The sequence below is a fragment of the Mauremys mutica genome, chromosome 4 (assembly GCF_020497125.1).
Source record: "Mauremys mutica isolate MM-2020 ecotype Southern chromosome 4, ASM2049712v1, whole genome shotgun sequence".
NCBI lineage: Eukaryota > Metazoa > Chordata > Testudines > Geoemydidae > Mauremys > Mauremys mutica.
Window position 1 is genome coordinate 123,469,129 of NC_059075.1, and position 14,863 is coordinate 123,483,991.

Sequence of the window (14,863 nt, forward strand, 5' to 3'; positions counted from 1 at the left end):
GTCGTTCATCAGAAAGGTCTGGATTTGTTCAGTGTTTCTTCTGAGTGATGGAAGTTGGTTCGGGTTGAAAAGATGATGGACTTCTGCAAGCAAAGCTCAATCTATGAGTTGCTCACCAGCTGCATTATTTCTACTATAGCCCCATTGTCAGTGGTGGCTATTAAGGTCACCAGAGTATGCAGCAGGGTAGGAAAAAGACAGAAGTGAGAGCTTTGGCCATTCATTATTTGGAGGTTTGTTATGGTCAGTTGTCCGACTCTTATTGCAGCAATAGAGACACAATGGTCTTGGATTACTCCAGAACTGAAATGTACTGATGTACAAGATGAAGCCAGTGAACCATTTTAGAACATTGCGTGGCAGATGCTGTCATCTCATGCACCTTTGGAAGATGAGCGTCAACACACAATGTGACTGTGGACACCAGTCAGAAAATTAGTGTACCAGCGGGTAGCTTCGGAAGTGGCTTGATGCAAATCTGATATGCCAGTAGCAAACAATCAAAGTGAGCACTGACAGTGATTGTGACTTTGATTGTTTGCTACTGGCATATCAGATTTGCATCGTCACTTCCGAAGCTGCCCACTGGCTCACTAATCTGGAGTAGGTTATTTGAATATCACTAATCACCTTTCTTGCCATACAAAAGATGACTACATTCGCAGAGAAGGGTATATGCTTGCTGTGTAAACCACAAAGTTGAGCATTCCAAGTTTTTCCTAATATCCAACCTAGACCTCCCTGACTTCAACTTGAGACCATTACTCCTTGTTCTGACATCTGCCACCACTGAGAACAGCTGAGCTCCATCCTCTATGTAACCTCCCATTCAGGTTGCTGAAGGCTGCTATCAAATCCCCGCCTCACTCTTTTTTTCTGCAAGCTAAATAAGCCCAGTTCCCTCAGCCTCTCCTCATGAGTCATGTGCTCCAGCCCCCTAATCATTTCCATTGCCCTCTGCTGGACTCTTTCCAATTTGTACACATCCCTTCTGTAGTGAGGGGACCAAAACTGGACACAGTACTCCAGATGTGGCCAAGGCCATCCCTAGCTTTTCGGGGGGGAAGGGGGGGCTCAGGGCTCCATGGGGAGGGGGGCTGGCTTGGGGGTTGGGGGGAACTGTCCCCCAGCACTCACTGGCGGCATGGCTGGGGCTGAGTCGCTGCACTTCCTGCTGCTGGTGAGTACAGGCCTGGCCCTGCTGCAGTCCTCTGGGGAGTGGGGGCGGAGCTGGGGTGGAGCAGGGGCGGGGGGAAGAGCAGGACTGGGGCTTTGGGGAAGGGATGGAGTGTGGGTGAGGCTGGGTCAGAGCAGGGGCCATAGGGAAGAGGCAGGGCTGGGGCTGAAGCAGCATGCAGCTGCGCAGGGCACCCTACTGAGCTACATACTTTGCGTATGGGTAAGGACGGCCCTGGATGTGGCCTCATCAGTGCCGAATAGAGGGGAATAATCACTTCCCTCAGTCTGCTAGTAACGCTCCTACTAATGCAGCCCAATATGCCTTCTTGGCAACAAGGGCACACTGTTGACTCATATCCAGCTTCTCATCCACTGTAATTCTCAGGACCTTTTCTGTTGTTTTTCTTTCTGTTTTTTGCACCCTAGATGTGCTATGAATTGTCTGTCACCACAAGGAGAAAGATAGACTGTAACCTAGAACTTTTGATGTATCTATACTTGATTGTCTTTAACACAGTAGACTGTCGGAGAAAAACTCAGTTCTCGCTTTTTCTTTGGGTGCAGCAAAATCAAATACTTTATTATTTCTCCAGTAATTACAATGGAGGGAAAGAGTGTCCTAGGACACAGGGTCGCCCCAGTCCCGGACAGGTCTCTCAACAGGTAAACAATTACAGCAAGCATTTATACCTTTGTTACAGACAATAACAAACAATAATACAGACAATAATGAGCAACAGCTGCATTTTGTTTATACATAAGCCATCCTACTATCTTATTTTTCTCACTCCTAGAAGACACCAGTCTGCATATTTGGTTATCAGTTACAAGGTCGTAATAACTTTTTACACAGTTTCTTTCCCTCTCACCTCACACCATCCTCGCTTCTGCAAGTCTCACATCATTAGGGTTACAGTGTGGCCTGACTCTTGCTAACTGACTGACATGCATTAAGATCCCCTTCAAATCCTTGTTAATTCTTTCCCTACTTCCACAAGACCAACACTCCCCCGCTCCACCCCCAAAGCTGGGGCTAGACCAGGAGTCGGCAACCTTTCAGAAGTGGTGTGCCAAGTCTTCATTTATTCACTCTAATTTAAGGTTTTGCATGCCAGTAATACATTTTAGCATTTCTAAAAGGTCTTTTTCTATAAGTCTATAATATATAACGAAACTATTGTTGTATGTAAAGTAAATAAGGTTTTAAAAATGTTTAAGAAGCTTCATTTAAAATTAAATTAAAATGCAGAGCCCCCCTGGACCAGTGGCCAGGACCCGGGCAGTGTGAGTGCCACTGAAAATCAGCTTGTGTGCCGCTTTCGGCACACATGCCATAGGTTGCCTACCCCTGGGCTAGACCATACTTTTATCTTGGAATTCACAGTAAGGGTGACAATAGACCCATACCTCAGACAGGGAAGGTTCTAGAAGCAGTGAAGCCATGACATCACAAGCTCCCATGGGGTTCTGGAACACCAGCCCTGACTTTGGCACTCAGGGACTTTCTGCTACTCTCCACTCCACTCCGGTGAGCAGCTATCTGGATTGGGATCCAAGAATCCAGGCAGGGGCCAAATCCCACAATTCCTATTCCAACTAGGCCCACAAAGGGGGCAGGACAGCCATCAGCACCCCTGCAGCCCTGACAACACTCCATGATCTCCGGGGCCATCAGCTTCTGCACTGTGCCAGTCCCCTGAGCCCTCTTGGCTGGCCTAGCCATGGCCCCTAGTCTGAGGGCTGCCCAGCAGAGCGGGGAGACAGACTCCATGCTCTCATTACTGCGGTTGCCTTGCTAAGGGTAAGGTCCCACGACAGGCACTAACCCCACTGCTCGCCACCTCCTTCACAGTGCACCTTGTGTAAGCAGCTTGTGCTGGGCCTGGGTCAGACATCACCTAGAGTGCAGCCTCCAGTTCCAGCCACACTGCAGGAATGGCAGCTCTCGTGCTGCTGTCCATCTTGGCCTGTGTCCTTGTGGGGAACATGGGAAAGATCTTCCGGCGCTGCGAGCTAGCCCAGGTGCTGCACCAAGCAGGGATGGATGGGTTCCGAGGCTACAGCCTGGCTGATTGTGAGTGATCCCCATGCCTCCTCATGGGTCTGTACATATATTCCCTTACGCTTCCCCTTGGGGCTCTGTGTGTATCCTCCCAGCCCCACCCATGGGGCCCTGTGCGTATCCCCACCCAACCTCCCCATGGGACTCTATGTGTATCCATCCCCCAGCCACACACCTGTGGGGCTCTGTGCATATCCCTCCCCATGGGGATTTGTGCATATCCCGCCCCCTAGGGTGACCAGACAGCAAGTGTGAAAAATTGGGACGGGGTGGGAGGTAACAGATGCCTACATAAGACAAAGCCCCAAATATCAGGACTGTCCCTATAAAATCGGGATATCTGGTCACCTTACTCCCCCCTGCCTCATCTCCCATAGGGCTCTGTGCGTATCCCTCCCCCCCCACCCTCCCCATGGGGCTCTGTGCATATCCCTCTCCCAGCCCTCCACATGGGGGACTGTGCGTATCCCTCCTCCCTGCCCTCCCCGTGGGGCTCTGTGAGTATCCCTACCCCACCCCTTCATGGGGCTCTGTGCAGCTCCCTCCCCTACCCCCACCCCCCCATGGAGCTGTGTGCATACCCCTCGCCATGGAGCTCTGTGTATATCCCTCCTCCCGCCCTCCCTGTGGGCTCTGTGCGTATCCCTCCCCCTGCCCCACCCCCGTGGGGCTGTGTGCGTATCCCTCCTCCTACCCCCACCCTCCCTGCGGGGCTCTGTGCATTACTAAATCCTGCACCAGGGCTGTGCATGGCGTTCCATGAAAGTCGGTTCAACACGGACACGGTGGACCATGAAGCTGATGGCAGCACTGACAACGGCATCTTCCAGATCAACAGCCGCCAGTGGTGCGATGACTACAGGAGCTCCACCCGGAACCTCTGTCACATGCACTGCAGTGGTGAGTAACCCTCTCCGGCCCCAGTGCTGACCCTTGGGCCATGGCACAGTGCTAGAGACCTGTGTGGCAGGGAGCAGGGTGGGGCCCTGTAGGGGGCGATCCCTCCTGGTAGTCAGGGGAACCAGCATCAGGCCCGAGACATTTTGGAATGGAAGGCCACCCTTGCCTTCAGTGGACAGCAGAGGGCAGCATAATGGGGGTCTGGGTTGGTTGGCTTAATGATGGTATCTCCTGCTAGGAGGACCAGGGCTCCCAGGCTATGGTGTTGAGCTACCAAGGGATATGCCCTATCCTCACTCTCTTCTCCTTCCCCACCCCAGATTTGCTGACCAGTAACATCAATGATGACATCGTGTGTGCCATGCAGATTGTGCAAAAGCCAAGGGGCATGGGGGCCTGGTAAGGGGGAGCTGGTGGAAGGGTGTGGGTGGAGTGCCAGTGTAGCAGTGCATGGCAAACTATGCAGCACAGTGTAACGTGGCACTATACTGCCAACCCAGCTCTACAGCATGCAACATGGAACTGCACAACACAGAGCTGCACAGCACTACACAAATTGATACATGTACTGCTACAACATGGAACTACATATTGCAACATAATAAATGCAATGAAACACAATGCTATTACAGCAGTATTTAGTGCAACAAGGCGCTACACAATGCAATACACCAGACAACCCCACAAAACAATGCAGTGTAAAGAAAACATACAATGTAGCTCAGTACTCTTTATACAACTCAACTCTGTGGAGCAACAAGGCTGTTACCATGCTGCCCTGCCCATAGGCCGCTGCATCTCAGCACTGGACAAGTAATCCTTGTGCAGTGCTGCTGTTACCCAAATGCTCCACCCCAGAGGTAACTACTGCTCAGCACCATGTGAGCTATCCCCCCACATTTTCACTGTGTGGTGTAACCTTGCTGCCCCACCCTAAAGGCAGCTCTGCATCTCAGCGCTTGGTGAATGAGCCCTGCATAGTGTCTCTGTAGCTGTTACCCAGCTGCCCTGCCCAGAAGCAGCTGCATCTCAGCACTGGATGACCCATCCCCATGCGGTAGCACTTCTCTCAATGCCAGTTGATCTCGCTGACCTTGCTCTCTGTTTACCTTTCTCAGGCTGGCCTGGAGGAAACACTGTGAGGGCCATGACCTCTCACAGTGGGTGGAAGGATGCAATGTGGGAAGTCGATGAAGGAGCGCCTTGGGATGCCCTGGACCTGCTAGATGGGGTGTACTGCAGTCACATCAGTCTCCTGCAGATTTAGCACCTCATTGAAATCCTCTGTGAGCACCTACTTCTCCTTCTTAACTAGCTCCAAAGTGGGTCATTAACTGTGGGGGAGTGTTGTCTCCTTATTGGGACTGCACCTTAAGGCACTGGGAGCAGGTTTTCCTGAATAAAGCTGTCTGACGGTCTAATGACAAAAGGGTCACAAATTTTATTTAGAGAAGACAGAGAAGGTGGGGGGGCAGGGGTGCCTGAGAGAGTCAGGACTCCTGGGTTCTATCCCTCGCTCTGGGATGTTAGTGGGGATTCTACTGACAAGGGGAGGGGGGAGGTCTGAGTGTCAGGGCTCCTGGATTCCATTCCCAACTCTGGGAGGGGCTGGGAGTCAGGATGCCTAGGTTCTATTCCTGATTATGGGAAGGGCTGGAAGTCAGGGATCCTGGATTCTGTTCCCATTTCTGTTCATCCATCTCCCTGGAGCCTGTTTCTATCTATTGTGGCCCCCTTGTCACATTAACTCTGAAGCAGCTACTATCCACAATGAGACCCTGGGGGAAGATGGAGTCATCCTGGCAATCTCAGGGAGGGCAGGCTCATAAGGAACTGTAAAATACAATACACTTCTTGGTTTAGCATGGTGAAGGGCCCCTTTGCCTTTCCTGATCCTCAACTGCGCCCATGTGACTGCTTCATTGTGTTTACATAAATCCCCAGTTGCTTACTGGGAAATGTTTTCAAATTCCCCAGCTAAGACCACACACATTCCAGTATCAGTCACTAAACTGAGGTCAATTCATCTGTCGGCCTCTATGGAGAGAGGTGTGTACGGGGATAGATAAATATATAGCCAGGTGTTTATGGGGATAGACTGACAGATGCATACGGCAATAGAAGAACAGACAGAGATGAAGCTGGGTGTGGGAGAAGAAGCCTAGTGGTATTTGAGGTGATCAGAGGGCAGGCGAGAGGAGCTTAGGGTAACCAGATGTCCCGATTTTATAGGGACAGTCCCAATTTTTGGGTCTTTCTCTTATATAGGCTCTTATTACCCCCTACCCCCTGTCTTGATTTTTCACATTTGCTGTCTGGTCACCCTGTGTGGGGCTGTGAGAACTGGCACAGCCTGGCAGCTCCCATATGCTGGTCAGATTTCCCTGTTCCCAGGATCCTAGCCCCACTGCCTGTATGACCAGCATGGGAGCAGGGACCTATGTTCTCCTCTGGCTCCAGCTGGGAACAGGCTGAAGGGACAATCCTGAACATGTTCAGTACTCCCCCATCTTCAGAGTGTGCTGCACAACCTAGATAGGTGGTTAAAACGCCAGAACAAACCACTCTTGGATACATTACTGCACACAGCCCTGTGGCTGGGGTTTGATTAAATAAAAATAAGCAGTGAAGCTGCAGCACTGCCAAATAGTGCAATCCCCTCCTGCTTTGGTATAAATAATTCAGTCAGCACAGAACCCAGCAGTCCTGATTCCCGCACTAAGCACTGGTGAATGGGGAAACGCCACATCTCTTTGCTAGCAGGTTATTTTCCTGCATGTTACAAAGCGGCAACCAGGCAATATACTGGGCCTGAAGCCTTCAGCACCTAGGAAACTTCAGCTAGTACAAAATGCTTCAGTGTGTCGCCTCAGAAACAGGCTACCATGAACACATCAAACCCTGTCCTGCACGCCCTACACTAGCTCCCTATAGACCAACTATAGGTTCTCAAACTATAGTACTGGTGACCCCTTTCACATAGCAAGCCTCTGAGTGCAACCCCTCTTATAAATTAAAAACACTTGTTTATATATTTAACACCATTATAAATGCTGGAGGCAAAGTGGGGTTTGGGGTGGAGGCTGACAGCTCATGACCCCCTATGTAATAACCTTGCGACCAACTGAGGGATCCCGATCCCAAGTTTGAGAACCCCTGCTATAAAATTTAAACAAGTTCAAGGTCTCAGTCCCTGTCTTCAGCATGCCCCATGGCCTTAGCTGAGGGTATTGAAAAGACTGACTAAAGAGACTTTAGGTGAAGAAACTGATTATTTGAGTCATAATTTCCTTGGTGCAATCCCATTCATTTACAAGGAATGGCCACACAGGCCTGTCTCCATGAACACAGCAGAAACAAACAGCAGGCAGTTTCCTTATTCTGAAATCAAACGCCATGTCTACACTAGCACTTTTGTCAGTATAACTTACGTAGCTCAGGGTTGTGAAAAAAAACCCACCCCTGAGCAACATGTGTTACACCGACAGAAACACTGGTATGGAGAGTGCTATGGTGGCGGGAGTGCTTCTTTCACTGCCCTAGCTACTGCCGTTTGTTGGAGGTGGTTTAATTATGTTGACAGGACAGATCTCTCCTGGTACAGCTGTGCTGCTGTAAGGTCTTTAGTGTAGACATGGCCTGTCGCTCCACCAAGTACTGCATCCAAAAGAAAGCCCTGCCTCTTGCTTCCTGCCAGGATCATGCTCACAACTAGAGCTGGCTGAAACTTTGGGGTTTCACAAGACAGTTAGGTATTTTGAAATTTGCTTTTGTTCCAATTCTGAATGAAAGCAAATTTTACTGAAATTCCTCACAAACCGAAGGTGATGACAGCCCTTTACACCTTCCCGTGTAGCACCAGCAGTATTCTCAGCTCTGCCAAATGATCAACTTGGTGGAGTTTTAAATGGTGATACACTGAAAGATGACATCACACACATACAATTAAGAAATTACAACCTATATAATTGTAACTGTTTCAATATGTTGTGCCTCTGTCATGACTGGAGCTCGTCTGAAATTATCTGACTAAACAGTTTTGTCAGAAAATGCTGATTCAGTGGAATCAGAACATTCCACCAAATGTTTGCCTGTCTACTTGCCTGCTTTCCTGCCAGCTGAGTTTTCTCACTTTATGTTTCTCCTGCAGCTTTTGTGCTAAATTCAGTTGAGATTTTGGTTGTCAGGATCCAATAAATATCTGTAGTGGCAAATGTGTTGGCAGTAGTTGGAGAAAACTCCAGTATTTTCAGTGTGTTACGGAATGATTCTACGTTTTCCATAATGAAATTACCTTGGTGAGCAGAATCTGGCAGTCATTTCGGTTATTTGCCAGTCTCTTCAGAGTTTCTGCTTTAGAACCAACTCAGCATGATCTAAGACAGTGGTTCTCAACCGGGGGTCTGTGGTGCCCCTGGCGTCCCCTGAAGGGCTGAAGCTGGAAGCTGAGGGACTGAAACTTGAGCCCATGGGTGGAGTAGGGGAGGTGTTGAGCCTCCAAACTGCAGTGCCTTATCCAGAGCTGAGCAGTCCTGGGGTCAGCTCCACACCCTTCTACCTCCTTCTCTCCCCCAGCCCCTGACTAGGTCGGAGGTGGGCAGGGGGGCTGGAACAATTTCTATAGTGGGGGTGCTGAGAGCCATTGAACCAAATTGTAAACTATGTATATAATGGAATCCACTTCAACACCTAGTTCTAGCACCCGTGGAGGTGGGAAGTCAAAGCTGGGCACTGTGGGGTAGCTGCTGCTCTGGCTGGTGCCCTGAAGCAGGCAGCAGCGGCGCTCTGGTTGCCTGCTGCTGCCTGAGATTGCAGCTGCTCCTCAGCTACCAGCCCCCTTTGATTGGTCATGCAGCCAGTAAGAGCTGCCCAGGCTCAGGGGCTGCAGAGCCTTGGGGAGCAGTGATCACAGAGAAGGTCTCTCCCAAGCTACCCCTCTCCCTGAGCTACCCCTCTGCCCACATACAGTCCGTAGCTATCCCCTGCCTGCACACAGCCCCTAGCTATCCCCACCCTGAGCTATCCCCTGCCCGCACACAGCCCCTAGCTACTCCCTCCCTGCTCCCTGACCTCTCCCCTGCCTGCACACAGCCCCAGATACACCCTCCCTGCACCCTGAGCTACCCCCTGCCTGCACACAGCCCCAGATACACCCTCCCTGCACCCTGAGCTACCCCCTGCCTGCACACAGCCCTTAGCAACCCCCTCCCTGCACCCTGAGCTACCCCCTGCCTGCACACAGCCCCAGATACACCCTCCCTGCACCCTGAGCTACCCCCTGCCTGCACACAGCCCTTAGCAACCCCCTCCCTGCACCCTGAGCTACCCCCTGCCTGCACACAGCCCCAGATACACCCTCCCTGCACCCTGAGCTACCCCTCTGCCCACACACAGCCTGTAGCTACCCTCTGCCTGCACACAGCCCCTAGCTACCCCCTCCCTGCACCCTGAGATACACCTCTGCCCACACACAGCCCATAGCTACCCCTGCCCACACACAGCCTATAGCTATGCCCCTGCACCCTGAGCTACCCGCTGCCTGCACACAGCCCCTAGCTACCCCTGCCTGCACCCTGAGATAACCCTCTTCCCACACACAGCCCATAGCTACCCCCTCCCTGCCCCCAGAGATACCCCCCTGTCTGAACACAGCCCCTAGCTAATCCCTCCCTACACCCTGAATTACCCTCTGCCTGCACTGAGTTTCCCTCTGCCCACACACAGCCCCTAGCCTGCACCGAGCTACCCTCTGCCCACACACAGCCCCTAACTACCAGGGACGGCTCCAGGCCCCAGCACGCCAAGCGCGTGCTTGGGACGGCATGCCGCGGGGAGCGCTCTGCCAGTCACCGGGAGGGCGGCAGGCGGCTCTGGTGGACCTCCCACAGGCGTCCCTGTGGAGGGTCCGTTGGTCCCGCAGCTTCGGTGGAGCATCCGCAGGCACGTCTGTGGGAGGTCCACTGGAGCCGCGGGACTGGTAGGCCGCCGTGCTTGGGACGGCGAAATGGCTAGAGCCGCCCCTGCTAACTACCCCCTCCCTGCACTAAGCTACCCCCTGCCTGCACACAGCCCCTAGCTATTCCCTCCCTGCACCCTGAGCTACCCCTTTGCCTGCATATAGCCCCCTATCTACCCCTTTCCCTTCATCCTGAGCTACACGTCTCAATGCACACAGCCCCTAGCTCCCCCCGCACGCATCCTGAGCAATTTTCAAACTTTTTGAGCTGAGCCCTGCCCCTTGAGTTATAATTTTTCATTGCTCCACCATGACCCAGACAGGTGAGTTAGGGGGTGGAGGTTGTGCTCCCTCCCTGGATCCTGCCATGCAGAGATGGCCTGAGCCCCACCAGCCTCTGCCCCCCCAAATATAGAAGTTAAACTATGCCTATGCCTGAGGCCCCCTCCTGGCCCAGAGCCCCTAATCCCCTCTCCCCAGACCCTGCAGTTTTTATAGCATGTTTAGGGGATCTTCAGAAAGAAAAAGGTGGAGAACTCCTGATGAAGGAGATGCATTAGCACAGGCTACACGTTATTTACATGACAGGCGGAAAAGTACAAGCTCATCCACTGACGTGGCACAACAGGGGTAGGTAAGCAGCAGTTGTCTCTGCATTTTTCTCGCACTGTGTAAAACAAAGCCTTCAACTTGTTTGCATGCTCGAAAATGGCCCTGAATCCAATGATGCAAGATTTCATGTCTTTCATTTCTTCTTGGTGGTGTTGGTCCTGCTTTGAGCAGGGGATTGGACTAGCTGGCCTCCTGAGGTCTCTTCCAACACTAATATTCTATGATTCTGTAGCAGTAGCTGCTGACAGCGCAACATTAATCAGATAAGCAGGACAGGTATTATGTAGCAGCTGCGGTTTCTGATTGAGTTTAATCTCCATGCCCACTTACCTATGTAGGAAGCAGAATCTGTTAGTTGTGGCCACATTTTCCCAAGTTTGTTGGTACATCTTGTGACCCAGTGTGCCCTCACTGGAAATGCCAAGGTCATGGCAACCTGCAAAAGGGAGTGGTTAAATGGTAAAGCAGTCGCATACATACAAAGACTTCAATATCCATATGTCAGGTTCTTAGCAGTATTGGTAAATTTGCTGTCTTGAAAGTCTCTCTGGAATACATTCACAGCTCGGATCAGTCACTCAGTCCTTTGTTCAGAGCTTCAGTTTGTAGAAAAGTTACTCCAGAGGTAAGACGCAGGACTGAATAAAAAATGGACGTGATGCAGCTGCCTTTTATAGTCCTTTTGCCATGTGTCTGGTACTTCCTTTGTTCCAAACACAAACTTCACAGCACTTGAGTTCTCAGTCCATCCTTGCTGAGCCATGTATCCCCTGGCTCCTTTCACAGAATCATACAAGATTAGGGTTGGAAGAGACCTCAGGAGGTCATCTAGTCCAGCCCCCTGCTCAAAGCAGGACCAACCTCAACTAAATCATCTCAGCCACAGCTTTGTCAAGCTGGGCCTTAAAAACCTCTACGGATGGAGAGTCCACCACCTCCCTAGGTAACTGTAAACGGGTCGACTCACCCCTGCGGCACCTCCTACTGGTTGCTCTGGGAAGTTAGCTCAGTCCAGCCCTGGAGCACCCTCTGCAGGCTGGTGATCCACCTGTTCTTAGGCCCCCCGTGTCCCTCCCTGGACCCGGTGCCCTTTTACATGGGGTGCTGCCCCCTAGCAGTAACCCCTTTCTCTCTGGGTCTCCCCTTCTGTCTCAGGGAACCCCCACCCTCTATCCCTACCTTGCCTCAGTATTTGGCTACTGCCAGTCATTGTCTAGCCCCACACTCTGGGGCAGACTGCAGTATCAGCCTACTCATCACTGGCAAAGTTGGGTTTGGACCTGCTGCCTTGGCCTACCCCTAGGTTGCCCTCTGCAACCCACAGTACCTATTGGCCCACTGCTAGGCCGCAGCCTGGGGCTTTCCAGGCCAGAGCTCCCCAGCTCCTCAGCCTTCCCCAGCCCTGCTGCACTCAGGTATCCAGTCTCAAGCTCCTACGCAGTCAGGCCCATCTCTCTCTATAGCCAGAGAGAGACTGCCTAGGCTCCTGGCTCATAGCCTTTTATAGGGGCCAGCTGTGGCCTGATTGGGGTGTGGCCCAGCTGCAGCTACCTCCCCAATCAGCCCAGCTTGAGAGTAGCAGCTCTCAAGCCCTGCCAAGCTGCTTTCAAACCCCTTAAAACCCCGGAGCAGGGACTCCACCCTGCTACAGTAACCTATTCCAGTGCTTCACCATCCTCCTAGTTAAATAGTTTTTCCTAATATCCAACCTAGACCTTCCCCACTGTAACTTGAGACCATTGCTTCTTGTTCTGTCATCTGCAACCACTCTTTGGAACCCCACCTTAAGGTAGTTGAAGGCGGCTATCAAATCCCCCCTCACTCTTCTCTTCTGCAGACTCAATAAGCCCAGTTCCCTCAGCCTCTCCTCATAAGTCATGTGCCCCAGCCCCCTAATCATTTTCGTTGTCCTCCACTGGACTCTCTCCAATTTGTCCACATCTTTTCTATAGTGGGGGGCCCTAAAACTGGATGCAATACTTCAGATGTGGCCTCACCAATGCCGAATAGAGGGGAATGATCATGTCCCTTGATCTGCTGGCAATGTTCCTACTTATACAGCCCAAAATGCCATTAGCCTTCTTGGCAACAAGGGCACACTGTTGGCTCATATCCAGCTTCTCGTTCATTGTAACCCCTAGGTCCTTTTCTGCAGAACTGCTGCCTAGCTACACAGTCCCTAGTCTATAGCAATGCATGGGATTCTTCCATCCTAACTGCAGGACTCTGCAAGTACAGTCTGCTCCGGAGGCCCTGTCCCTCAGTGCTTGTGTTTATGTTGATTTCCTTTAGTTTAAGTAACAAAATGAAGAAGTAAGGCTAATGTTTGCAATCAAGCAGGCTTATGCTATCAACACATCCGACGAAGTGGGTATTCACCCACAAAAGCTCATGCTCCAATACGTCTGTTAGTCTATAAGGTGCCACAGGACTCTTTGCTGCTTTTATGCTATCAAGTTAGTGACATACACCTGGGCTGAAAGAGGCAATAAACACAATGAACAGATAGTAGGTATAAGGACATGACCTCAGAATGGCATAATCAAATCTGTATCTGTTTGATCAATAATGTAGCGCCTCAGTTTACACATCACTTATCAATCACATATACCAAGGTTCCATCATAGTTAAAACAAGGAGAACAGGAATGGAAGATTTACACACCTGTTCTAGCCTGCTGGCAAACAACAATTCTTGAAATGACTGCATTGTATAATCACTGTTAAAACAACTATAAAGATCATGGAGGGACTTTGTATAAATTATATGAACTTTAACCTGGACATTTCAGCAGCTGGAAAAGTGTTGATGGAAAAACTGCTATTTGAGAAGCATAACTAGAAAGTTGGCCAAGGGATGCATTGTAAAGCAGCCCACAAAAAGCAACTTCTGGAGGTAAGTTGCTGACTTAAGCAAACCAACTGGTCTTCAAGGTCTGTACCAATAGCTGTGGCCTAATCTTACACAAGCTGGTGTGAGGGATGTGTTGCACAAAAGAACTGAAAAATTCCAGTACCGGTTGCAAGAACTCAAAAGGTCTCATTCTCTGAATGGATGGGTGGAAAGGACATAGTAGAGCAGTGACACTGCCTGTCCAACTGCCCCTGTGCTGTTAAGGAGGATGAGGGAGGCATGAGGTAGGACAGGAAAGCATGAAGCTGGAACAGGAAGAAACAATCCCATAGTTGGGACCCTCCTTCCAGATGATGTCATGATATCCTCTCCCACTGACGATACCCACCTGGGGGAGGGGACCCCAATTATTAGGAAAAGCTGGGTAATAGTACTGGGGGATTTGGTATTAGAACAATATATAGTTGGGTTTGCGATGACTTGGAGAATTGCATGATAAATTGCCTGCTGAGCATGAAGGTAGTGGATCTCAGGAGACATCTAGATAGCCTGGTAGGCAGTGCTGCGGAGGAGTCAGTGGTTGTGGTACATGTAGGTACCAATGATAGAGGGAAAGTTAGGAGCGTGTCTCAAGATGCCAAATTTAGGGTTTAAGAGATTAGGAATTGAAATGAAAAGGACCCTAAGAAAGGTGGCATGGGAAATCAGTTAAGCAGTTACTTAACTAAGGTTTGTTTTATACCCTTTTTTTCTTACACAGAAATCCAGGATGGGGACAAATGCACTGTGGGACAGTCCAGGGTACAGGAGGGGCACCAAGGATAGCACAGGGGACATCCAGGACATTGTTGGAGGCATTTCCTGGGGCACTTGCCATGGTGCCAGATGCAGCACAAGGAGTATCTGGAACAGCATCTAAGATGTCAGTGGGGGTGTCCAGAATGTCTCCTGGGGCACAGGCTGGGACAGTGCCAGTGCAGAGAGGTGGGCATCCAGCATGTCTCCAGGGATGTCCCCTGGGAGATGCAGTATTTTCGCAGGTCCAATGCCAGAGGTATCCATGATGCCACAGGCACCTAGGATGGCACTGAGGTGTCATCAGGGCATGGAGGATGGTGCTGTAAGTGTCATCAGTGTCACCTGTGAAGGTGCTGGAGTATCACCAGGGGCACTCAGAACAGCACTAGACCATCTTCATGCTCTGGGGTCATCGCTGGAACAGCACTGGGGTGATGGTAAGGGTTCCCAGAACTGTGCACTTGGGGTACCTGGGAATGATGCTTGGTACATTGATATGAGTA

General features: G+C 50.9%; 1 protein-coding gene across 1 annotated transcript; it reads left to right on the plus strand.

Annotated features, from left to right (window-relative positions):
- The first annotated feature begins 2,637 nt into the window (after positions 1-2,637).
- LOC123370352 (sperm acrosome membrane-associated protein 3-like) lies at positions 2,638-5,563 on the plus strand. The gene is made up of 5 exons (XM_045016853.1): positions 2,638-2,707; positions 3,032-3,253; positions 3,983-4,141; positions 4,462-4,540; positions 5,260-5,563. Exons 2-5 carry the CDS (start codon positions 3,115-3,117, stop codon positions 5,333-5,335), a joined length of 453 nt encoding a protein of 150 aa, XP_044872788.1. The 5' UTR covers positions 2,638-2,707; positions 3,032-3,114; the 3' UTR covers positions 5,336-5,563.
- The last annotated feature ends 9,300 nt before the right edge of the window (positions 5,564-14,863 follow it).